The 27,390-nt window shown below is 39.6% G+C and overlaps 1 protein-coding gene across 1 annotated transcript in view; it reads right to left on the reverse strand.

Moving 5' to 3' along the window:
- The window catches only part of ltk (leukocyte receptor tyrosine kinase), a 158,750-nt gene that overhangs the window by 27,825 nt on the left and 103,535 nt on the right, over positions 1-27,390 (reverse strand). The window contains exons 18-22 of the mRNA XM_057859005.1: positions 23,457-23,621; positions 22,467-22,577; positions 9,923-10,109; positions 6,424-6,514; positions 6,161-6,225 (exon numbers count right to left, since the gene is read on the reverse strand). Of these exons, the coding sequence (XP_057714988.1) occupies positions 6,161-6,225; positions 6,424-6,514; positions 9,923-10,109; positions 22,467-22,577; positions 23,457-23,621 (619 nt within the window). The remainder of the gene's footprint in view (positions 1-6,160; positions 6,226-6,423; positions 6,515-9,922; positions 10,110-22,466; positions 22,578-23,456; positions 23,622-27,390) is intronic.

Consider the following 27,390-nt stretch of genomic DNA (forward strand, 5'->3'; position numbering starts at 1 on the left):
CAATCTGCGCCTGGGCCAAAGGAGGATGCTGTTAGGTTTTGTGTTGGTTCCCTCCTAGTGTATCCCTGTGATTGCCCATTGATTTCACCTATTGTGCCTGCTCCTAGTGTGTCCTCCAATCTGCGTCCTCCTGTGTCACCCATCTGCTCCTCATTGTCTCATTACCCCTTGTCTGCATGTGTATATAAGTCCCCAGTTTCTTTTCACTCCATGTTGCGTCATTGTCAGTGACAATGTGGATGCTCAAGTCAGTTTCAATTCTTGCCCGTTCCTACGTCGTAGCCCTCGTGTTCCTCAGCCTTAGTAAGTTTTTTCATACCAGTCTTTTGTTAGTACCCTGACTTTTGTTTAAGAGTTTTGTTGGCTTTAAGTCAATACTTTTTGCACGGTCTATCTGCCTCGCTTCCCTTTTCCTGCGTTTGGGTCCATACCACCTGCCTGCCTGGAAAATCCTGGTATACCTGGATATACCTGGATATTAAATACCTGGCCCAGGTAGAAAAGAGAAAGGAAGGCAAGAGCAGAACGCCATGAAGCCATCGTGGGGCAGCCCGGAACCGGAGCCCCGGACCCCACCATAACAACCGACGGCCCAGATGATGCCCCGAGAGCACCGCCATATAGAAAAGTGTGGTACCCACCTACCACCGTATTACTGTGGCTGCCAGGACCCCTTGATGGTGCTGCTGTTGAAGTTAGTCTCACAGTTTGGGAAGTAATGCAGTACAAATCTTTTGTTACCATACTTATGTTTAATATTTAATATTCAAGCTAGCATACTTTTTGTGTGCTGTTGTGAACTTTCCCCCATGGACATAAATGTGTGCACTTTTATTTAAACAGAATTGATATATCATGTTTACGAAACACACTGCCGCTGACTAAATCTTTTATCAGATGTATTACTCTTAGATAAATTGAGTTTCTTACACTTTACCTCACAGAGGGATCTCAAAGTGCTTTTAAAATCTGTCTAAAACAGCTCTATCTGCCAAAGAGTCTTTCTGAAAATACACCATATCTACCTGTAGAGTATGTGCTATTATTGAAACTCCCACAAGGCAGCTGGAGCACTGACAGGAAGAGTATTACGACCTAATCTTCATGTCGTTTGGTGGATGGGGAAAAAAGCTGAGCGCCGCAGTAGACGTGGAAGTCATTATCCAGAAGATACAGTAGAACGCAGACGATAATAAGTCAAGATCACATTAGCAATGCTCCCACGATGCACAGAAAAGTCATTAGAGGGAGTGTCTGTGAACATAAAACAGCCCTGAAAGGTTCAAACTGATGTTGATATCTCACACTAGCTGGAATGTGAATGAGGTGTACGGAGAATAAAAACCTGGCGCGCAGCTTTGTGGTAACATAGGGGGGCAAGTAAGGATGACAGTTAAAATGTAAAGCAGAAGCATGTTATTAGAAACATGTGACAGATGCTTGGATATAGATAAATTGCTGTTGCGATTAGGACAGACGCCCTTAGTATAGACCCTACCCACGTGACGTCACAACTCCTTCCTCCTGACTGGTGCCGCCCAATTGTCTGTCAACACATCATGTTTACCTATTACGGCTACGTACATTCCTCCTATTTACGACGTGTTTTTCTGCTCGTTAACATTAATAATCAAAATGGTGAAGGCGTGTGTGGCGGTCGGTTGCAATAACAGAGAAGATAGACGGAGAAGACGGAGAGACTTGAAGTTCTACCGGATTCCGAGAGACCCGGAGAGAAGAGAGCGAGATGGGCTGCTGCAATTCGACGAGAAAACTGGGCTCCAAACGATTACCACAGATTATGTAGTAGTCATTTTATATCTGGTAAGATGCATTTAATATATATTTAGAGGGTTTTGGGCTGACAACCACAATTAAGATCATTGCTAGGCTAATCGCCGACAACATACACGTATGTATGTAGTGAGAGTGCTATCGCTAAACCATATAAACATTAAAAGCCCTAACTCCATTGACAAACGACATGAAATACATTAGACTTGACAGTGGATGTTAGCAATAACAAAAGATTTTGAATTGAAAATTTCGTAACTCAGCTTTCCAAGCACAAGATAGATTCCTGCCGAATTTTCGTGGACGAGGACCTGTTTCACCCAACCAGCAACGAAGTATTTATAAGCCTCCAAGCTCTTAAAGTTTTTCAAACTTTCGTGAGAATAGGCTGATTTTGTGTGGACAAGATAGTTGTACATATCAGGGTAGCTAGCAGATGTCAGGCAAATACGGCGGAGACAGCGGGTCGAAAAACATCGATTTAGGCATCAAATATGGATCTGGCGAATGGATAAACTGAAGCTTTTCCACATAACGCCTTTTATGCAACGCATCAAGTGAGTTTACGGCATCCGAAAGCACCGGGTCTTCCATGAAATGCATTATAAATTGCTCGATCAATTGAGACCATTGATAATACAGACACAAAATGACGGACAAGGGGGTGCAACCATACAGCGAGCACGTGATTTTGTGACGTCGGTGGGTAGGGTCTATTGGCAAACTAAACGGTTGCCTAGGGCGCCATTTAGTGGAAGGGGTTGCTTTGAGGGAAATAAAATACTCTTAGGCGCACGGGGAATATTCATGCTACGCGTCCCGAAGGTTTTCAAACTTATCAAGTACATTTCAATATGCTACATATTACTCTAGATATAATACTACGGGATAGATTACAATGTTGTCATAGAGGTCCATTGATTGGACTGCTAGCAGTACATCTTGTTTGTGTATATAATATATCTATGTGCGCTTGTCCTCGATAATAACGTATTACTAGGCCGCGGGCGCAGCACATTTGTTCCTGGAAATAATTAGCCCCCACACGAGCGAAGATAACTGGAAAACAGACGTCTTTGGAGATATTTTTACGGCGAAAAGGATATTTTTACGGCGAAAAGGGCACCTGACGAGCCTACAACCTCGAAGACCCACGAACTGCGAAGGATTGGATTCGTGACCCGTTTGTGAATAAACAGAGAAATCGCAAATGACGGCGACCTTATTAAACGTACATTTGAGACAACAACTCTACCGAGGTTCCGGATTAAAGTCATTCTGGAATATCCTGACATCGCGACAAGAGCATTGAAAACCTTGCTAAAATTTCCAACATCGTATCTTTGTGAAGTGGGCTTCTTAATCAATGTTTAACGACAAGGCGAAGTCGTTAATGGTGAGCGCGGTGTGCAGCTGTTGTGTGCAGTTTACATGGCAGGATGAATCTGAGGAGAACTTTTCTACAAGTCCTTCCATGATCAAACGTAAGTTAATATTCCTTTCTTTCAAGAAAGTTTGTAGTGTTTACTTTGGAATCGCTGCATTTGCGCATTTTGCGGCTATGTTTAACGTTACGCGCATGCGCAGAACCGCATCGTTGCAAAATTTGTCAGAACACCGGTTCGTGAAAAAAAAAAGACCCAAATAACACCGGTCCGTGGTGCAAAAAAGGTTGGGGACCCCTGCTCTAGAGCACTGGTGTCAAACTGACTCCATAAAGGGCCAAGTGGGTGCAAGTTTTCTTTCCAACCAATGAAGAGGACACCTTTTGACCAATCTGATCTCTGACATGGGTAATCAGTTAAACTTTGTCAGGTGCTGCTTGTTTCAACAGAAAATTCATTGGTTAAACTGTTTGCGCTGTATCGGTTGGAACAAAATCCAGCACCCACTTGGCCCTTTGTGGAATTGGTTTGACACCTATGCTTTAGAGCTCTTGTTGCCAGTGAAAGGTGTGAGGAGGAGTTGCGCATCATTTCTCTGTGTTAGCGGTTAGCCCTGTTGTTAAATGAATGTCTCACTTCTGTTGCTGTTAATCTGACATTAAAGACTTTTAATACGAAAAGATTCAAGCTCTCAGGTGCTGCTTAAAGAAAAGTGACAAAACGAAGTGGAGGAAAAATGGGCCAAGGGTATGTCCATTATTGCCCTAAATATAAGTTAAAGGGTACCACAGATAGAAAGACACATACAGTGGGGCAAATAAGTATTTAGTCAACCATTATTTGTGCAAGTTCTCCCACTTGAAAATATTAGAGAGGCCTCTAATTGTCAACATGGGTAAACCTCAACCATGAGAGACGGAATGTGGAAAAAAAAACTGAAAATCACATTGTTTGATTTTTTTAAGGAATTTATTTGCAAATCATGGTGGAAAATAAGTGTTTGGTCAATACCAAAAGTTCATCTCAATACTTTGTTATGTACCCTTTTTTGGTAATAACGGAGGCCAAACGTTTTCTGTAACTCTTCACAAGCTTTTCACACACTGTTGCTGGTATTTTGGCCCATTCCTCCATGCGGATCTCCTCTAGAGCAGTGATGTTTTGGGGCTGTCGTTGGGCTACATGGACTTTCAACTCCCTCCACAGATTTTCTATGGGGTTGAGATCTGGAGACTGGCTAGGCCACTCCGGGAACTTGAAATGCTTCTTACGAAGCCACTCCTTTCTTGCCCTGGCTGTGTGTCTGGATCATTGTCATGCTGAAAGACCCAGCCACGTCTCATCTTCAATGCCCTTGCTGATGGAGATTTCCACTCAAAATCTCTCGATACATGGCCCCATTCATTCTTTCCTTTACACAGATCAGTCGTCCTGGTCCCTTTGCAGAAAAACAGCCCCAAAGCCTGATGTTTCCACCCCCATGCTTCACAGTGGGTATGGTGTTCTTCGGATGCAATTGAGTATTCTTTCTCCTCCAAACTAGAGAACCTGTGTTTCTACCAAAAAGTTCTATTTTGGTTTCATCTGACCATAACACATTCTCCCAGTCCTCTTCTGGATCATCCAAATGCTCTCTAGCGAACCGCAGACGGGCCTGGACGTGTACTGGCTTCAGGGGGACACGTCTGGCAGTGCAGGATTTGAGTCCCTGGCGGCGCATTGTGTTACTGATAGTAGCCTTTGTTACTGTGATCCCAGCTCTCTGTAGGTCATTCACTATGTCCCCCCCGTGTGGTTATGGGATTTTTGCTCACCGTTCTTGTTATCATTTTGACACCACGGGGTCAGATCTTGCATGGAGCCCCAGATCGAGGGAGATTATCAGTGGTCTTGTATGTCTTCCATTTTCTAATAATTTCTCTCACAGTTGATTTCTTTACACCAAGCGTTTCACCTATTGCAGATCCATTCTTCCCATCCTGGTGCAGGTCTACAATTTTGTCTCTGGTGTCCTTCGACAGCTCTTTGGTCTTGGCCATAGTGGAGTTTGGAGTGTGACTGAATGAGATTGTGGACAGGTGTCTTTTTTACCGATAATGAGTTAAAACAGGTGCCATTAATACAGGTAACGAATGGAGCCTCGTTAGAAGAAGTTAGACCTCTTTGACAGCCAGAAATCTTGCTTGTTTGTAGGTGACCAAATACTTATTTTCCACTCTAATTGGAAATAAATTATTTAAAAATCAAACAATGTGATTTTCTGTTTTTTCCCACATTTTGTCTCTCATTGTTGAAGTTTACCCATGTTGACAATTACAGGCCTCTCTAATCTTTTCAAGTAGGAGAACTTGCACAATTGGTGGTAGACTAAATACTTATTTTCCCCACTGTAATTCTTAAAAGATAAATGTTAGTATTGTCACATTCTACTGCTGGTTAGATCTTGTTTTGTTACAGAGCCAGCCATGTGATAGGCAGGCAGACGGAAAAAAAAAACATGGCAATGATGCAACTAGCAAAGAAGGGACATACAATCTGTCGAGTGGCAGCAAGACAATTCTTGGCAAGCTGCCTAGGATCGGTTTAAAGACACTGTTTACGAGATGGAATTGGATGCAAGTACGATGTTGGGAACTCATCCCACATATCTGTAACAAAACAATCTCACAAGCAGCAGAATATATGACAACATCCTGCCAGTCGTCATACTAGCTTTGCTTGCTAGCTAGCACAGCTATTCTCCCAGTCAAGCCTAACCACGTCATCACGTTAATGTGGAGGTTGGTTAAACTGTTGTCATTTTTATGGGGCGGGGTTCCTAGCTACACTTTCTCCCACGGCACCTAGTCAGCCAGGGCCGGCCCTGGATTAAGCTGAAACTGACTTTGTTTTATAAAATAATAGTGAATTTTCTCATATTCACAATGCGGCAAAGTTGGATTGTGCACTTTGCATGATTACACCGACACGAGGGCGCATACCTCATGATCAGCGCCTCCATGAGGAAATCCATTTCATCCTGTTCTGAGCAGATTTCTGGAAGTGTCTGCGAAAGAGAAAGCAGCATCTTCAAGTGTGTGTCATCCAATGACACTCATCACATCAACTTGTCTCCTCTGCACTCGTGACCTTTGCATGAGTTGAGTAGGACCACCCCTGCTGAGTGGATTATGTGTAATGAACATTGCTCCCGCTGATAAGCTGTCATTTAGCGTTACAGTGCACGAGGTGAATGGAAGCTGACCTTTATGGCCACCTGCATGGGGCCGTTATCGGCGTTCATCCCGAGGACCTGACCCTCGTACACTTCGCCAAAGGCGCCATGGCCGAGAGCTCTGCAAGCACAAAGCGTGAAAAATGAGCAACAAGAGAGATGGAAGGTGGAACTCTAGCATGGGAAATTTACTGTAAGAAATACCCCCATTACATTGTGGCGTAGACAAATAAATATATCATGAACTCACCGAACATTACAAGCGTGAGTATTAGGAGTACTGTATCAAAAGTAGTCTGCAACTCTAGAGTGAAATAATATAGAGTACCATATTTTCCGAACTATATTTTTTCTTACGTTGGTTGGGCTTGTGAGAAGGGCACTTTAGGTGTGTCCTCTACTTCCAGGGTTTTTAGAAGTGATACTGGAGACGAAGACTTGTGGATTTGCTAGTGATTTGGGTTGACATCACAAGTTTGGAAAACAAGTTGTGTGGTTTAGGCTATAACATAAACTTCATTACCTATTGATGAGAAACTCAGTGGCGCCACCAGGGGGTGGCCAGGGGTGACCACGGCCACCCCTATAAATTGGTTGGCCACCCCACTGGCCACCCCGCTTGCCAGTATATCGTTAGATTGTTGTAGCATCAGTTATGCATTTCATCCCAAATGAATGCATTTATTTTCTTTTGTTAAATGTAGGGCATTCAAATTTATCAAGTTAACGGGTGGTAATACATTTTTTTTAATCACGCGAAAATATTCATCGCAATTAACGCATTCGTGGTACGACTGACTCACGCATTGCCGCAAACAGCGTACAATGGCGCCGTTTTACTTATATACAGAGATAAGAGGCAGTGCCAAGTGAGTGGAGTAGATACAAGCATTCATTGGGGCCATGCTGTTAACTGGCAAAAGCTTTGTCATCTCTCCCACAGTAACTATAAACATTGTGGGAAGCGACGTGGGGACGGATGACAGGAGTTGATCTTTTTCTTAACACCCTGTGGTGTACAGAACGCAGAGAAGGCGTACCATTTGCAGCCACCACACACAGTCATGGTTGCACCACTTCCCATCATGCATTTAGGCAAAACAGTCAAGTCGCTACAGTATCATTTAGTGAATGCTCAACAAATAGACTAGACGGCAATATTTAGTCACAATATACAAAACAAACTCACATTTATCCTTTAAGAATCACAAGTCTTTCTATCCGTGGATCACTTTCACAGAAAGAATGTTAATGCCATCTTGTGGATTTATTGTTATAATAAACAAATACAGTACTTATGTACAGTATGTTGAATGTATATATCCGTCTTGTCTTATCTTTCCATTCCAACAATAATTTACAGAAAAATATATCATATTTTAGAGATGGTTTGAATTGTGATTAATTACAATTAATTAATTTTTAAGCTGTGATTAACTCAATTAAAAATTTTAATCGTTTGACAGCCCTAGTTAAATGTACACCTTATGCCTAATATATACATAACACAATAAAAACAGAATTGTTGTGGAACTCAAAATGTTGACTGGACAGTTATGGACTATGCACATTAAATCATTATTAACATCAAATATTACACAATACACCAAAGTATATCAGTAGCCGTGTCCTTAAGTCTTTCTGATAGTTTTCCGCTGACCTTTTTACTGCAATAATATAATGAAAACCTGAAATTATGGCTTTTAGTTTTGGCCACCCCAAGATTTTAAGTGGCCCCATCTGGCCACCCCTATGAAAAATTTCTGGAGGCGCCACTGGAGACACACGCAAATGGCACACACTGATGTCTAAGATGGATTCAAGCTTGGATTTTTGAAGAACTACAAAAGCTATGCTGCATACAAACAGGAAGGATTGTCTCAGGAGTGATTCGTTCGAGGATTCAAGGTAAATATTATATTTTTCGTACCATGCATACACATTTTGAAACGTGAAAAAAAATCAATGGGAGAATGGGAACCGCTACCGCATTGGTGTCATTCTTCGACGTATATATGTAAAATAGATGCGTAACTGCCTGTTTTTTTGTTCTTTTAATAAAGAATCTACAGTGGAGCAAATAAGTATTTAGTCAACCACTAATTGTGCAAGTTCTCCCACTTGAAAATATTAGAGAGGCCTGCAATTGTCAGCATGGGTAAACCTCAACCATGAGAGACAGAATGTGGAAAAAAACCCCAGAAAATCACATTGTTTGATTTTTAAAGAATTTATTGGCAAATCGTGGTGGAAAATAAGTATTTGGTCTATACCAAAAGTTCATCTCAATACTTTGTTATGTACCCTTTGTTGGCAATAACGGAGGCCAAACATTTTCTGTAACTCTTCACAAGCTTTTCACACACTGTTGCTGGTATTTTGGCCCATTCCTCCATGCAGCTCTCCTCTAGAGCAGTGATGTTTTGGGGCTGTCGTTGGGCAACACGGACTTTCAACTCCCTCCTCACTCCATGGCGTCAAAATGATAAGAACGGGGAGCAAAAATCCCAGGACCACACGGGGGGACCTATTGAATGACCTACAGAGAGCTGGGACCACAGTAACAAAGGCTACTATCAGTAACACAATGCGCCGCCAGGGACTCAAATCCTGCACTGCCAGACGTGTCCTCCTGCTGAAGAAAGTACACGTCCAGGCCTGTCTGCGGTTCACTGGAGAGCATTTGGATGATTCAGAAGAGGACTGGGAGAATGTGTTATGGTCAGATGAAACCAAAATAGAACTTTTTGGTAGAAACACAGGTTCTCTTGTTTGGAGGAAAAAGAATACTGAATTGCACCTTACCCACTGTGATGCAGGGGGTGGAAACATCATGCTTTGGGGCTGTTTTTCTGCAAAGGGACCAAGACGACTGATCTGTGTAAAGGAAAGAATGAATGGGGCCATGCATCGAGAGATTTTGAGTGAAAGTCTCCTTCCATCAGCAAGGGCATTGAAGATGAGACGTGGCTGGGTCTTTCAAAATGACAGTGATCCCAAACACACAGCCAGGGCAACAAAGGAGTGGCTTCGTAAGAAGCATTTCAAGGTCCTGGAGTGGCCTAGCCAGTCTCCAGGTGTCAACCCCATAGAAAATCTGCGGAGGGAGTTGAAAGTCCGTGTTGCCCAACGACAGCCCCAAAACATCACTGCTCTAGAGGAGAGCTGCGTGGAGGAATGGGCCAAAATACCAGCAACAGTGACAAAATACTTATTTTCCACCATGATTTGCAAATAAATTCTTTAAAAATCAAACAATGTGATTTTCTGTTTTTCTTTCTTCCACATTCTGTCTCTCATGGTTGAGGTTTACCCATGTTGACAATTACAGGCCTCTCTAATATTTTCAAGTGGGAGAACTTGCACAATTAGTGGTTGATTAAATACTTATTCACCCCACTGTAGCTGCTGCCTGTATTTTTTAAATACCTGTTTGTCAACTTCCAAAAACACAGAGCAGGCTGCAAAAATCTCACTATAAGCATTAAAAGACCTCTGTATGGTGGACGTGCACGCCGAGGATTCATACCTGAGCAGTGTAATATTTTTGCGCGGTACTTCTTTCAGCTCACTGAGTGCCGTGGTCTTTCCGGCAAAGCAGTAGTTGGGGTTGTAGTCCGTCATGATAGTGGATGATCGGATTTTACTCAACTTGTACTCAGGACTTTGCAGGCGGCTCCTCACTGCTTGCAGATCGTTTTTCCAGCGATGCCACACTGCGGACGATAACACACCAGGAAAACAGTATTTGAAATGTATCGAAAGCCAGGAAAAGCATCAGTTCCCTTGAGTGGAATTTGGATAAGGAAGCAACCCTTATAAACATTTTAGAGCAAATACAGTGAACCCCCATTTATAGGGGTTCTGTTTCAGACCAACCCGCTTGAAGTGTTATCATCCGCAGCGAAGAAAGTACAGTGCGCACCAGATAGTATGTGGTGTGCACCAGATTGTTTCTAGTGCGCACCACAAACAATCTGGTAAACATTAGCAAGCTGGGGGACTTTTGCTTTGCTCGTTAGCCAATTGTTCTGTTGTTAGACTTACATCCTCATTTATTATTATTATTATTATTATTATTATTATTATTTTTTTTTTATATATATCGTTTGAGTCTAAACTCAGGCGCTAGTTGAGTCCAAGATTGAATGAAAAAGCCCAACTAAATCCTGTATTATCATTTTTTTGCCCGCCAAAACTGCTGGTGTCCGATGTGTGTCTGAGCTTAGCCTCAGATGATATTTAAAAAAAAAATAAATAAATGAATTAGGATCTAAGTATAGCTCTATAATGCTAAAGTTTACCAGATTGTTTTTGGTGTGCACCAGATGGTATGTGGTGCGCACCAGATTGTATCGAGTGCGCACCAGTTAGCCAATCGTTCTTGTGTTGTACTTAGACCCTAATTTCTTCTTCTTTTTTTTTTAAATATAATTTGAGGCTAAACTCAGGCGCTAGTTGAGTCCATGATTGAAGTAAAGCCCAACTAAAGCCGGTATTTTCCTTTTTAGCACGCTGAAACTGCTGGTGTCCAATGCGTGCCTGAGCTGAGCCTCAAACGATATTTAATAAATAAATAAATAAAGATCTAAGTACAACAAAAGAACAATTGGCTAACTTGAGTAGCAAACATCCGCTAGCTTGAATGCTATATAATGCTAAAGTTTACCAGATTGCTTCTGGTGCGCACCAGGTTGTTTCTGGTACGCACTACAAACATTATACAGCATTTAAGCTAGCGGACGTTTGCTACTCGAGTTAGCCAATTGTCCTTTTGTTGTACTTAGATCCTCATTCGGGCCCGGGCACTAGTTTATTATTGTTTTTTTATATCGTTATATTGTTTTTTTTTTAATACCAGACTGCTTCTGGTGCACACTAGGTTGTTTGTAGTGTGTACCAGAAACAACCTGGTGCGTACCAGAAGCAATCTGGGAAACTTTAGCATTATATCGCATTTAATCTGGCGGATGTTTGCTACTCAAATTAGCCAATTGTTCTTTTGCTGTACTTAGATCCTCAGTTATTATTGTTTTTTATATCGTTTGAGGCTAAGCTCGCGCGCGCATCGGACACCAGCAGTTTCTGCGTGCTAGAAATGATAATACAGGATTTAGTTGGGCTTCAATTCAATCTTGGACAAAAATAGCACCTGAGTTCAGCCTCACACGATATATAAAAAAAAATGTGGATCTAAGCACAACAAAAGAACAATTGGCTAATTTGCATAGCAAAAGTCTGCTAGCTCACATGCTATATATTGATAATGTTTACCAGATTGTTTTTGGTGCCCACAAGAAACAATTTCTTTTTTTTTTTTGTGTGTGTTAATGTCGTTTGAAGTTAAGCTCAGGCGTGCATCGGACACACGAGCAGTTTCGGCGTGCTAAAAATGATAATACAGGATTTAGTTGAGCTTTACTTAAATGTTAGACTTAACTAGTACCTGAGCTTAGCTTCAAACGATATAAAAATAATAATAAACGAAGATGTCAGTACAACAAAAGAACAATTTGCTAACTTGCATAGCAAAAGTCGGCTATCTTAAATGCTATATAACGCTAATGTTCACCAGATTGTTTTTGATGCGCACCATATCTTTTCTTTTTGAGTGTTAAAGACGAGTTAACCGATTAATCTGTCAGGTTATTCCATTTACTTTAAGTAAATATTACTATTTGAAAAAGAAGGAGTTCTTATTAAACCCGTATATCTAAAAAATTTCGCCTAAATCAGGAAAAATTTGCTTTCAAATGTTTTGAACAATATTTATTCTTGGGTTAAGAATATTTCTGACATTTCAAATCTTTTTTTTTTTAAGATTAAACATACTAATTTATTGCGTAACATAAGTCTGTTAAGTATATAAGATTGTTTCTTGGGCGCACAACGTACTATCTAGTACTTCAATCTTGGACTCAACTAGCGCCTGAGCTTAGCATCAAACAATATAAAAATAAATAAATAAATGAAGCTCTGAGTACAACAACAAAAAAAACAATTGGCTAATTTTCATAGCATAAATCCGATATCTTAAATGCTAATGTTCACCAGATTGTTTTTTGGTGAGCACTGAAAACAATCTGGTGTGGACCAGATTGTTTTTAGTGCGCACCAGATGGTTTAAATGTACTGTATTTCTTTCTGTCGATGCCCCAGTAATCAGTATTGGTTAAGAAAAACCCCCAAAAATGAGTACCCCTAATATGTATATATGCAGTTTTGCACTTTTCACACACGTTAACCACATAGAAACTTATTAAAATGCACTTTTTACAAACATTTAAAAGTCTAACCATGAGAAAAACAATGTTCAGAGAGAAGTGTCTCTGAGTTTACATTTTAAGAAGCAGTTTAGATGCTTGTAGTGTGACCTTGGGGCCAGCGCACTAGCTTTTTTCGTTCATCAAGGTACTACTGTATGCTTAAAAAAAAAAACGTTAAACCGGTATATTTGGGGGAACACTGTATTGCGACTTTTGATTTAAGGGCTGCCTATGCGTCTATTTTTTCTTGCATATCCTCAACTACAGCAGTGAGCTGGGACTCACCCGCCGCGGCCCCGATGCAGGTTGGTAGTCTGCCAGGGAAGGGGGCGTTGCGTGCAGGTAAGAGGTGCCGTCGAGCCACCGCCCGGTGCAGATGCGAGGGTCTCGCGGGAATGGGATGAGGAGGGCAAGGTGAAGATGAAGGAAGGAGGGAGGAAGAAGGAGGAGGATGGTCAGGAGGAGGTCAGGGTTGAAGTGGAGGACATGGGGGGGCAGGGATCAGACTACCTCTCTGCATGGGGGAGAGCTCAGGTGAAGAGACACCATTAACCTGTGGAGTTTTGCTTTATTTTCACTGAATTATTTATTATACATTTTGTGTTTAGTTTTCATATCACTGGAATACTGGAATGATGTGACTCCTATAGTGGTAGCAGCCAACATATATTCACTGCCCACAACATAGATGCATAGATCTTTATCAAAAATAAAGCATTTACAAAGATAATAATGCTTACTTTAGATACTTTATGGATAGAGGTCGACCGATACAGGATTTTCAAATTCCAATATCAATATCTAAAAAAAAAAATTTCAGGCGATTGCCGATATCCAAAGACGATTTTGTAAGCCGATATTTTAGGCCGATACACTTTTTTTTTTACCATGTAGATAATGAAAGTAATGCAAATAATGTTGCAATAGCTTCAAATTTACAATTACAATTCAGTCTATTGCTACCAAACCAACGAACACAGCACTTCTTTTTATGATTATACACACTCAGCAAGAACAGTCATAATTAAAGCCACCAGGACTTCACGGCGAGATGTAAACAAGTGAGTTTTAAGAGGATGCCTTGCCTTAATAAAGCTAATGCTAACACGAATGCTACGCTAACGCTTTGAGTTATATTTAGAGTGTTAGGATCACTCAGTAAACACACGGAAAGGCTAAAGCAACCTTGTATATTCTCTCTTGCATGATAAAAATAAATCTTAGAATATTTACAAAACAGGCAAGCCTGAAGCTTCCTGTCGGAGCCTGCCAAAGCTGCTGCTGGGTCCTTCTGGGGTCCGACCGTCAGTCAGCGTTTGTTGCCCACACAGATGCCTGATCAAAATCATTTTTTTAATCGGCTTATTTTTGTTGTTAATCCGCCGATAACCAATGTTGGAAAAAAAAATCCATATATTGTCCTGATATATATTGGATGACCGATATATCAGTCGACCTCTTGTATGGGATAATATTGATATTGGATTTAATTATTGGTCAAGGGTTTTTGGGAATGTAGAAGCCTTTGTACAAGGAGTGATTGCAGGTTAGCACAATATTTATGCTTATTGTCCAATAAACATCTAAAAAAAAAAAAAAAAAAGATGTTTGGCAGTTGTTATGTCAGCAGACCATTTGCACTCATGGCGCAAAAATTAAATGAACAATAAATGATTGTGGAATAATAAATTATAAACTCATTACATATAACTACTCTATTACCAGAAAGAAATAGTCACTGAAAAAACTAGAAAAGTAATAACGTACAAACATTTGTGCAAAAGCCCTGCAAAATACATCTTGGGAATCGTTATTGCATTGGCATATCCTATGATGCATGCATGTAAAGGTAGTCCCCGGGTTACGAGACGTACTTGACTTAACAACGCCTTAGTCTCGCCTGCCATTTTGTCTCCAGTCCTTTTTTTTTTCCCATAAACGTGAAGTTGTTCAGCTTCACAGTCAGCAAACAAGGCAATTGTACTTTTTGAAGCTTTTTACATCCTTCACTTTTGACAATTTGTAAAGCTGTAACACACATAAAGTAGACTTATATTCATTACAACATCAATTGTAACATTAAAACACTTGACACAAAACAATTTGTGCTCAAACAGCCATCTAGTCTGATTAATATATAAATTTGGTGGATTAAATTTGCCTGAAAAAGCTTAAATGCTACAAATGCTAACATATTTACAGTTCTCATAGCAAATCGCTCACACGTAACTCCACAAACTGTAGCTGTAAACGTAAATACAAATGCATACACAAACATACACTCACCGGCCACTTTATTAGGTACACCTGTCCAACTGCTCGTTAAGAATTTCTAATCAGCCAATCACATGGCGGCAACTCAGTGCATTTAGGCATGTAGACACTGTTTAAGACAATCTCCTGCAGTTCAAACCAAGCCTCAGTATGGGGAAGAAAGGTGATTTGAGTGACTTTGAACGTGGCATGGTTGTTGGTGCCAGAAGGGCTGGTCTGAGTATTTCAGAAACTGCTGATCTACTGGGATTTTCACACACAACCATCTCTAGGGTTTACAGAGAATGGTCCGAAAAAGGAAAAATATCCAGTGAGCGGCAGTTCTGTGGGCGGAAATGCCTTTTTGATGCCAGAGGTCAGAGGAGAATGGCCAGACTAGTTCGAGCTGATAGAAAGGCAACAGGGACTCAAATAACCATCCGTTATAACCAAGGTAGGCAGAAGAGCATCTCTGAACGCACAGTACGTCGAACTTTGAGGCAGATGGGCTACAGCAGCAGAAGACCACGCCGGGTGCCACTCCTTTCAGCTAAGAACAGGAAACTGAGGCTACAATTTGCACGAGTTCAATCGAAATTGGACAGTAGAAGATTGGAAAAACGTTGCCTGGTCTAATGAGTCTCGATTTCTGCTGCGACATTCGGATGGTAGGGTCAGAATTTGGCGTCAACAACAGTGTTGGGAGTAACGCCGTTACGTAACGGCGTTATTTTTTCAGTAACGGGGTAATCTAACTAATTACTTTTTCCGCCGTTACAACGCCGTTACCGTTACTGACGGTCAAAAGCGGTGCGTTACTTACTCTGAATAAATTGAAGAAACTACCAGCTGTGTCGAGTCGACTCTCTGCTCTGTTGATTTGTCATCCAAGACTTGGGGTGCGTTCAGGTTCGAGAATAGCACACGTACTTCTGACTCCAAGCTGTTTGTCATGCTCATTCAATTAGACAATGCTTTCCAAAGTTTGGTAACGTTTCTGTGTTTGCTACACCTGATGCTAGCCTCGTTCCCATCTCCCACTGTCAGCCAGCAATAATTCTACTTCCATCTTGAGGACGGCAGACGCTTTGAAGGCGACGTGAATTGTCGGGAAACGAGCCTACCAGAATGCGGCCCCTCGAGAGATGCGATGGAAGTGATTGTGATTGGCTGAGGGTTACAGTCATGTGTCGTGGTAAGCCAATCAGAGCCGGTGATTTCACAAGCAAACCGGAACAGCGCATGCGGCAAACACACACACGCAAAACAGATGCACAGGGTCGGGATGGCAGAGCATTCAGAAGAAAAAAAAAGTCCTTTAAGAGGTAGAGATATAGACACTATTTCAAGTTTGTCGAAATTAAAGGAAAGAACCTGCATGTAATGTGTGATTTATGTCCCGGGGCAAAGCTTTTGTCGACATCTGTGGTAAGCAATTCAAATCTGCTGAAGCACCTAACAAGTTAACTACCTGTCTGTTCTTCTCTATTCCACTGACTCGAATACTGCTCAGAAAATTTCAAATTCTTTGACATACAACAAGTTCTTTTTAAAGTAACTGAAATAATTACTTTCCCTGGTAACTAGTTACTTTTACTATAGAGTAATTCAGTTACTAACTCAGTTAGTTTTTGGAAGAAGTAGTGAGTAATGTAACTAATTACTTTTTTAAAGTAACGTGCCCAACACTGGTCAACAACATGAAACCATGGATCCATCCCGCCTTGTATCAACGGTTCAGGCTGGTGGTGGTGTTGTAATGGTGTGGGGAATATTTTCTTGGCACTCTCTGGGCCCCTTGGTACCAATTGAGCATCGTTGGAACGCCACAGCCTCCCTGAGTATTGTTGCTGACCATGTCCATCCCTTTATGACCACAATGTACTCAACTTCTGATGGCTACTTTCAGCAGGATAATACGCCATGTCATAAAGCTGGAATCATCTCAGACTGGTTTCTTGAACATGACAATGAGTTCACTGTACTCAAATGGCCTCCACAGTCACCAGATCTCAATCCAATAGAGCATGTTTGGGATGTGGTGGAACGGGAGATTCGCATCATGGATGTGCAGCCGACAAATCTGCAGCAACTGTGTGATGCCATCATGTCAATATGGACCAAACTCTCTGAGGAATGCACCAGCACCTTGTTGAATCTATGCCACGAAGAATTGAGGCAGTTCTGAAGGCAAAAGGGGGTCCAACCCGTTACTAGCATGGTGTATCTAATAAAGTGGCCGGTTAGCTGAAACAACTTACAGCCTTATGTGGGCCAAACCAGAGCACAGTTATTTTTTATCCATGTCAGACATCTGAGTCTGCTTCTGTCATACGAGGCGACAGTCCAGCCAGACCCAACGCTGTCACCAGAGGGCAGTGAATCCTCCATCATTAAACAAAATACAATATTTATGGACTTTTTGGATAGTTATTTTGAGGTACTTAAAGGGTTAATTCTGGAATTCGGCAGAAATTTGGGTTACGTCGCCAGTGTAGGAACGGAACTCGTTCGTAACCCAGGGACTACCTATATTTGTAATGCTTCGGTCGCCCCCTAGTGGCTTTTTGGGGTATATACTGTAAACGTGATTTAATTTTGAATGATTGTTTTTATTTAATTATTGACTTTTTGGCTCATTTAAATTCATATTATTTATACGGGACATTTCTATAAGTTCACTTGAATTTGTTTTCTTATTTTTCAGAGAATGTTCATTTTATTTGGAAAAGCTTGAAGTTGTTACATTTATCATTATTAAAACATACATTGGGGCATCACAATACAATTAGCAATAACAGGTTAAGTGCACGACCGCATATATATCGGTATCGGATTTTTGGAGTTGGATAACATCGGGATATCGATTAAAAAGTAATTATTGGACAACTCTAGTTATAATTGTGCTTGACGTTTGTTAGTCAGCTAATAAAATAAAGTGGCCTTTCAGTTCAAAGTGAAGCCTCCAAAGTCAAGCACCCCATAAGTGGAATAATTTGGACCAACATTTTTTATTCAAAGTGTTCAAAGCCTAAGAATTCAAACAAAACCACTCGCATGTTATTTTTGTAAAGTCACCACAGATAAATAGAGGAGTGATGTGATAAAGCAACTTATGAATAGCTAGTATTGCTAGATAGAAAGGCCTCTGGCAATATAACATTAAAATAATTTATAGAGCACATAAATATACTTTTCACACACTAGATAGCCCTTAAATCCACCAAGACCTTATTGTTTCCATCTCCAATTTTTCGTGTCTTATATCTCTAAAGACTGAAAAGTTTGACCTTCTTTTGTATAACTTCTCATTATACTTACATGGCAGTTATGAATGTCAAAATGCTACTTCATTATTGCTTGTAGAGTTAAGAAAAGCTTGTCTTCAAAGTAAAAAATGGCAAACATAGATGGGATGTGATAGGTGTTTCTATATTTTCCTGCTCGGGATCAGCCAGATTATGTCCTGATGATTATTTAAAAGCGGTGGGCGAAACAGCTTTTTTTTTTTTCAACGACTGCCTGCTTGCTTGCTACTTCAAACAAAGAAAACTTCGCGTATTGCTCCCAGCTGTACTCCAAACAAAGACAGGTTATATGGGGCTAGAAATTCCAAATAAACAGTAGGATTTTCTTTCATTTTCTCTGCAGGTGGTTTAAACAGTGCACAAAAATCAACAGTTGAATCTCTCACTGTCTTAAGCCTCTTCATTTAGTACATGCTGTGCTGTAGATGTTGGCACTGGACATAAACTACAAAGGTGGTCAATACAATTTGGCTGTGAGAATCTAAATAATCGCCTGGCAGTGTAGTACAGTGGTACCTCAAGATATGAAATTTTTGCGGACTATAAACCGCTACTTTTTCACCTCATAATGAATCCTGCGGTTTATAGTCCAGTGCGTCTTATTTGTTGATGTATTTGCATTAATAAGTAACGCTTTATTTGACAGCGGCGTCATAAGACTGCCATAAGACCGTCATAATTACAGTGCCCTCCATAATTATTGGCACCCCTGAAAAAGATGCGTTTTTTAGCTTATAATTTTTTTAAAAATTCAAATAATATGGGACCTTAATGGAAAAAAGAGAAAAATCCAACCTTCAAAACAAGTGCATTCATTCAGTGGGGAAAAAAATCGCACATAAAGAAAAAATTATTTGACTTCAAATAATGTGTGTCACAATTATTAGCACCCCTGGTGTTAATACTTTGTACAACCCCCTTTTGCCAACAAAACAAGGTCTGGGGACTGAGATGGCCGTGGGAGGAGCTTGATTTTGTGTCTGGTGAACCATTTCTGTGTAGATTTGGCCATATGTTTAGGGTCATTGTCTTGCTGAAAGACCCAGTGAAGACCCATCTTCAGCTTTCGGGCAGAGGGCAACAGATTTTGATTTAAAGTGTCCTGGTATTTCAAAGCATTCATGATGCCATGCGCCCTAACAAGGTTCCCAGGGCCTTTGGAAGCGAAACAGTCCCACAGCATCACTGACCCACCCCCGTACTTCACAGTGGGTAGGAGGTGCTTTTCGGCATTGCGCATCTTTCGTGGCACGCCAGACCCACTTAGAGTGTTTGTTGCCAAAAAGCTCAATCTTGGTCTCACACAAAAATACACACGGTCCCGGGCTTCAACTGGGACCGTGTGCTTTGGTCAGATTGGTCTGTTTCGCTGTTTCCGTATTGGCCCGAATATAAGACTGCCCTGATTATAAGACGACCCCCTCTTTTTCAAGACTCAAGTTTGAAAAAAAGACTTTTTGAACACCAAATTAATTTTTATATACAGAAAATAATTAAAGTACATCCGAAACAAATGACAATACCTGTATATTTGAGAGAAAAAGCATGTTATTTTGCCTTATTCAAATCTTAATATCCGAACATTTAAATATTTAAACTAAAGTGCAATCACATTCGTAAATGAATGGCTTCTGGTTTTTGAAATGTAAATTAACCAATCTATCGTAATAAAACAACAAAATTGCAATAACTGCACTAACTATCAAAGTGAAGTCTAACTGTAACTGTAGTCTTGAAACAAATCTGAATAAGGAAAAACACTGCAATAAAATAATGCAAACTGGTTAAACTTGAGAGTATCTGAGATCTATCATGACAGAAGATCGCTTCAAGGATATCTGGCGCCATCTAGCATCGTTAATGGGTATAACATCTAGACCGCAAATATAAAACGTCCCACACTTTTTCAGTCTTATTTCAATGCAAACAATATCGTCTTATATTCAGGCCAATACATTAATATCTTCATTTATTTTGCTTGCAATGAAAAAAATTTTTTTTTAAATTAAAGAATTAAATCATAATCATGTTACAAAAAACTCCAAAAATGGGCCGGACAAAAGTATTGGCACCCTTTGGAAAATCTGATAGAGTCTTGAAACAAATCTGAAAAACATTGCAATAAAATAATGCAAACTGGTTAAACTTGAGAGTAGATGAGATCTGTCATGACAGAACATTACTCCTCAAGTTCAGCATTCGCTTCAATGATATCTGGCGCCATCTAGCGTCGTGAATGGGTATAATGTTTAGACCGCGAATTTAAGACGACCCCCACTTTTTCAATCTTATTTCAATGCAAAAAACACCGTCTTATACTCGGGCCAATACGGTATATAAATCGATTGCTTCCACACACATCCAAGAATCATTCAGGAGCATAAAATACCGCGTGAAATATGAATATGCTTTTTGCTGTCATAGGCACTTTAAATGCTCATCAGCATCGCAGGGTCAAGGGTCACGCATAAACCATGCATAAAACACACTAGTTACAGTACATTATTGCACTTCTGCAAGCAGAAATCATCGATAACGGTCCGTATTGTCTTTCGTATGATAAATAATTTTTCGTAATGTGAAGTGAAAAAGCTTTGAAAAATTCGTCAAATAAATTTTTCATCTACCAAAGCTTTCATATCTTGAGGTACAACGATAATACAAAAACGAAACAATACACATTAGCAATGTTATTGAATCTAATTAGTCTCCCTTCTGAAAATGATTTAAAAAATGTATATTGCCCCGGATGTTTCTCTTCCAAGTACTGGTGCACGATAATTATTGGTCCGATAATTATTGGTCCGATAATAGGCATTATGACGCCATACCGATAAATCCAATAACATTATTAATATGACCGATAATATGTATTGTGCTGGCTTTACAGTTTACAGTGACTTTACACACTAGTATAGGAAAGCAGTTGACCATTTGCGGGGCATTGCTCCCATCTGCTGGTCAGAATAATTCGTTGCATCTATTTTTTGTCACAGTTTTGTTCATATTACAAGCTCATTCACATACACATTGCGGTGTCTAGCGGTCGCATTGACAATCGTGAATGCTTTCTGTTACGTTTCCGCCTCGGAAATATGTCTGTACGTATTTTATGTTTACTATAACATATGGATGTGCACCATATGTTTACTTCTGTGGTGAAGGGTCATATGTACAGAACTTAATAAGTTGTTGTGTTATAGAAGCCAGGCAAGGCTTTAGTAGCTCAAGCTAGTGTGTTATGCTATACATATAATAGTTGTGTATATAAGTGTATTGTGCAGTTTGTTGTATATTGAGTATTGAATATGTGTATTTTTCTGTTGCACTTTCACATTATTAAGACGAGTGTCTTCCCATTAAAGCAAGAAAAGACCAAGCCTTGTGGTTTATGGAAGTGCATTCATTTTTTGCTGGCTGTCGGGCAGTGCAGAAGTGAAACGCACTGTTTTGTTGATGTCATTCTGAAAAGTCTGGTGAGATCAAAGGCAAATCTATGTTGAATCCACCACTCTCCAGGTTTTCAAAAACTCAGGTTATACATTTTTTAAAATATATATTTATTGTCGGTTATCGATATCGGTATCGGCTTTGAGGAGCAGGAAGTTATCGATATCGGTATCGGTTTCAAAAAATGGATATCGTGCACCCCTACTTCCAAGATATTTAATGCGCGCAAGAAAGTTAAAATATCTTAGCGCATGCGTGACTGTTAAAAATTCAGTGGCTTTTCACAAATGGTTCTGATCCCACTTAAGTACAAAAACCTCAATGCCCGCAGGTACACTAATCTAGTACAAAAACCTCAATGCCCGCGGGTACGCTAATCTAGAAACTGTCACTTTGTGCATTGTAAAATCATCCAAACATATCAGTTTCCCTTCCTTTTTCGTGAACCACAATCATGTCCACTTCCCAAGCTTGGAAACTCATTGCATATGCCAACCCTTTGTGGATGTTGTTGTTCTTTTTAGAACATTAATGCAATTTACTGCTGCTCTGTGTGTACTCAGCTGTTTCAAAATGGAATGAAAACAGTTCAACAATTCAACATGTACACACTGTAATAGTCCGGGAACAAAGAGCATCAGATTTACCACGCTTTTACGCAATGCCTTCCTTCTAATGCCACTGTGTCCTCTCTTGACTTGAGGACATCCCCTCGGACAAGAGTACGTCTATTCGCGTCACAGACGATGAAAGGTGGTGGGCACGGTGTCTGTGCAAAACTGCACGAGTCTCTTACTGAGAATGACGCCGGCGCAGATCAAGGCCACGCCGCTGACGACGGTGGAGGTGACCACGGCCAGGATCAACGTGGTGGACGTCTGGGCCTGGGGAGGCGGGACTAGGGGAGCTGCAAGATGAAGAAAAAGGCAGGTGTGTTTCAATTGCTGAATGTGCTGGTCCATTTTTTTCCCTAGAAATGCACGTTTGATTGGCTGATGTTTTGGAATGCCCCCCCAAGCCGAACACGCACACAAGCACAGCCCCGACAGAAAAATGTCATGCCGCCTACTCAGCCCCCCTTCCAAGAAAAGGGATAATAGAAGGTTTTTTTTGGCCAGCAACAGCAGCAGCAGCCACTATTAGTAACGTTAAAAAGATGTCAGTGTTGTGTGAAAGTGGGGAACACACCACTAATTTTGCTACTCAAAGTCTGACCTGCAATGGAGTTAGCATAACTCGAGCAGGCAGCTGCTTAGAGAGAAGTGTCATCCTGTATGTGTTTTCGACTGTTAATTAAACTGTGCAAAATTTAGCGAACTCAGCTGGAAATTATAGAACCAGAAAATTGTGAGCAAGAAGCTACCCGTAATTTTCGGACTATAAGCGGCTACTTTTTTCCTTCATTTTGATACCTGTGGCTTATAGTCCAGTGCCGCTTATTTGTTGATTTTATTTGATGGTGATTTTATGCAAAAATGTGAGAAATTCCGAAAGGTTCGGATGCTTTTTCCTACCACTGTATATCACCTAAACCAATACACATGAAAGTTAGAATAAGTCAATCCAGATTTATTGAATCTATCAATTAATTAGGTTCATATTGTTGAGAAATGTAGCCCTGAGCCCCCTTCACCCAATCTGTTTGGTACATGCAGGTTATGCTGTTATATCCTCCCTACCAATGTTGAGTCCAAACCTACGCCCTTAACTATCACACCCCTACTAGCATGTACAGAACAGGGACAGTACTGAACATGGTGAGCGATGCTTGAAGGGATTTCCTCACCTCCTGTAATAACGCACGTGACGTTGTCGCTGGCCAAAACTTCTTTGTCGCCATTGCACAGGCACAGGATGAAGTGTGTGGCGTCGTCACGCTTGCAGCTTCGCGACTGACAGTGGCTGCAGTTCACATGTACTTTGATCTCGCAGTTGCCGTGACTCTCCATGGCTTGAAGAAATGCAAAAATAATTCAATCGTGTGCTCATACTGAAAGAAGTAAACACGGAACAACTTTAAACAGTTGAAGACATTCTATGCTGCCTTTCTTGTTGTTCTGAGAGAAATGTACAATATACACTATTACACTATACACTACCGCTCAAACGTTTGGGGTCGCCTAGACCCCAAACTTTTGAACGGTAGTGTTTGGTTATACAATAATACTGTATAATAATACTGTATATATAAATTGTATGGTTATACAAATAATACTTTATACTAATTTTAGTATTCCCAATATATAAAGTTTGTTCATATTTCTTTTACATTAAACTGCTGTGGTCCCTCATTTTTCGTTAATGGGGACCAGAACCCACAGCGATGTGAAAAACTGGAAAGAAAAAAAAAGTAAAATATACATATTCATATTCAAACATATACATATTTTTGTGTGTGTGTGTGTGTTAAAATGTATTTATTCAGATTTAGCATTGAAAAGAGATACATATATGCCATGTTTAATTAAAAAAATACATAATAATAATCAAAAACTTTAATGGAGATATACTAGTATATAAATTATAGTGTGTGTATATATATATATATATATTATATATATATATATATATTAGGGTTGTCAAAATTATCGCGTTAACGGGCGTTAATTAATTTTTTAAATTAATCACGTTAAAATATTTGACGCAATTAACGCATGCAATGAATGACCCGCTGGCATATTGCCTCGAACAGATCACTATGAGGCCGTTTATGGACATTAAGAGTAATGAGAATGCCACCGGCCGCTTGGGGGCAGCGCTGTTCCATACTCATGTTATTTCTTCTAAACGTGGGAGAATTAGTAGTTGTGAGACGTTTATGCTGTATTCACAATGCAATGCAAATTGCTATTTGTGCTCCACACATATTTCGGTAAGTTTTCTTTCTATTAGTGGCAATTATGTGTCTCTTGTTGTATTTTGGGTAAGATATGTACAGATATACAGTATGTTATACAGTAAAGGTGAGTGGACACAGGCATTCTTTGGACCGCGCCGTTTATTGGCATAAGCTTCGGCAACTCCTTCACAACAAACATAAGTATCGTTTAGTGAAAGCACAACAAAAATAATATTCTCCAAATCTCTCCCAAAAAAAACAATAATGTTCACAAAAAGAAAAGCACTTCAGTCTATAGTAATGAGGCCCTATTCTGACACACAGTGAAACAACATTGCAAAATGAACTGGCATTCCATATCAAAATAGCTATGCAAAACACAGAGTAAAACTGGTCACTCTATTTTTATTAATGTTATTTTTATTCTTATTATTATTATATTAATTCTACTTTTGATTGAAAATTTTACAAATTTTATTAAAACGAAAACAAGAAGAGGGGTTTTAATATAAAATTACTATAACTTGTAACTAAAACATTTATCGTTTAAGAACTACAAGTCTTTCTATCCATGGATCATTTTAACAGAAAGAATGTTAATAATGCCATTTGTGGATTTATTGTTACAATGAACAAATACAGTACTTATGTACAGTATGTTGTATGTATATATCCGTCGTGTCTTATCTTTCCATTCCAACAATAATTTACAGAAAAATATGGCATATTTTAGAGATGGTTTGAATTGCGATTAATTGCGATTAATTAATTAATCCATATATATATATATATATCAGGGCTGTCAAACGATTAAAATTTTTAATCGAGTTAATTTCAGCTTAAAAATTAATTAATCGTAATTGATTGAAATTCAAGCCATCTATAAAATATGCCATATTTTTCAGTAAATTATTGTTGGAATGGAAAGATAAGACACAAGACGGATATATACATTCAACATACGGTACATAAGTACTGTATTTGTTTATTATAACAATAAATCAACAAGATGGCATTAACATTATTAACATTCTCTTAAAGCGATCCATGGATAGAAAGACTTGTAGTTCTTAAAGGATAAATGTTAGTACAAGTTATAGAAATTTTATATTAAAACCCCTCTTAGTGTTTTCGTTTTATTAAAATTTGTAAAATTTTCAATCAAAAAATAAACTATTAGCCCGCCATTGTTGATGTCAATAATTACACAATGGTTCATGGCTCATGGGTGCTGAAGCCTATAAAATCAGTCGCACCCAAGCGCCAGCAGAGGGTGACAAAACTCCAAAAAACACAAGTAGACACTGCTGTCATTTTAATCTGTTTGAGCTGGGCATGTGCGTTAATTGCGTCAAATATTTTATTTATTGATTAATTAAAAAAAAAATAAAAAATTACCGCCCGTTAACGCGATAATTTTGACAGCCCTAAAAAATACATAAAGCATTGGATAAAGTATGCCACATTAAAAATATGTATCGATTGAAGCAACATTTGGTAACTACCGGTATTCAGTTTAGGTTGATTTTAGCAACGCCGGAGGAAAAATTGATTTGCCTTAAGAAAGACTGTGTTTCCCATGGGGATTACTATACACCCGCACAGTGTCGAAAATCATCAATCAATCAAAAATCAATCTCCCGGTCACCTGCAGATGGATTAAACAACATTTCTGTTTCTAGCGGCTTTGTGAAGGATGAATAGTAATAAGGAAATGAATACAGTTGTGGCTAAACAACAGCATATGCCAGTTAGCATTAAAGATGTCCCGATCGATCTGGTCCGATCATGTCATTTTCAAAGTATCGGAATCGGCAAAAAAATATCGGACATGCCTTTTTTAAATATATTGTATATATAGTTTTTAATTAAATACTTTTCTAATTGTATTTAACGTTACAGACAAAATGTTTTACACTCCGAGTCTTCAGTTTTGGCTCAAAGTAGGGCTATCAAATTTATCGCGTTAACAGCGGTAATTAATTTTTTAAAAAATTAATCACGTTAAAATATTTAACGCAATTAACGCATGCGCCGCACGACCCACTCACGCATTGTCGCGTTCAATCTATATTGGCGCCGTTTTACCTATATATAGAGCTAAAAGGCAGCGTTAAATGAGCAGAGTGAATTTTGGCAGTCTTTGGAGCCTTTTTTTTTTAAATGGCTAAAGCCTTACAATCCCTCTCTCAACAATTAGAAATATCGTGGGAAGCAATGTGGGGAAGAAAGGTATTTGATCGGTAGTTGATCTTTTTTTTAACATCCTATGTTATTTCCCAACGCAGAGAAGATATATCAATTGGTGCCACTACGCACAGTCATGGTTGCACTTCCCATCATGCATTTTGGCAGAACAGTTAAATGGCTACAGTATCATTCACTGAAAGCTCAACAAATACACTAGATGGCATTATTTAGTCACAATATACAAAGTCACATATATCCTTTAAGAATTACAAGTCTTTCTATCCATGGATCCCTCTCACAGAAAGAATGTTAATAATGTAAATGCCATCTTGAGGATTTATTGTCATAATAAACAAATACAGTACTTATGTACTGTATGTTGAGTCTGAGTTTTATTCATTTTTTTCTTAATGCATTGCCAAAATGTATATGATCGGGAAAAGTTATCGGGAATGATTGGAATTGAATCGGGAGCAAAAACAAAAGCAATCGGATCGGGAAATATCGGGGCCGGCAGATACTCAAACTAAAACGATCAGATCGGGAGCAAAAAAACATGATCGGAACAACCCTGGTTAGCATTACCCGGCTACACGGTGATATCAAACTCTAATTATAGATATACAACACTGACACTGACATCTTCTTTCACATGTAATAATCCTCACGAAAGGGTTGAGCAAATTTTGGC

Source organism: Corythoichthys intestinalis, chromosome 15 (assembly GCF_030265065.1).
Source record: "Corythoichthys intestinalis isolate RoL2023-P3 chromosome 15, ASM3026506v1, whole genome shotgun sequence".
NCBI classification, from domain to species: Eukaryota; Metazoa; Chordata; class Actinopteri; order Syngnathiformes; family Syngnathidae; genus Corythoichthys; species Corythoichthys intestinalis.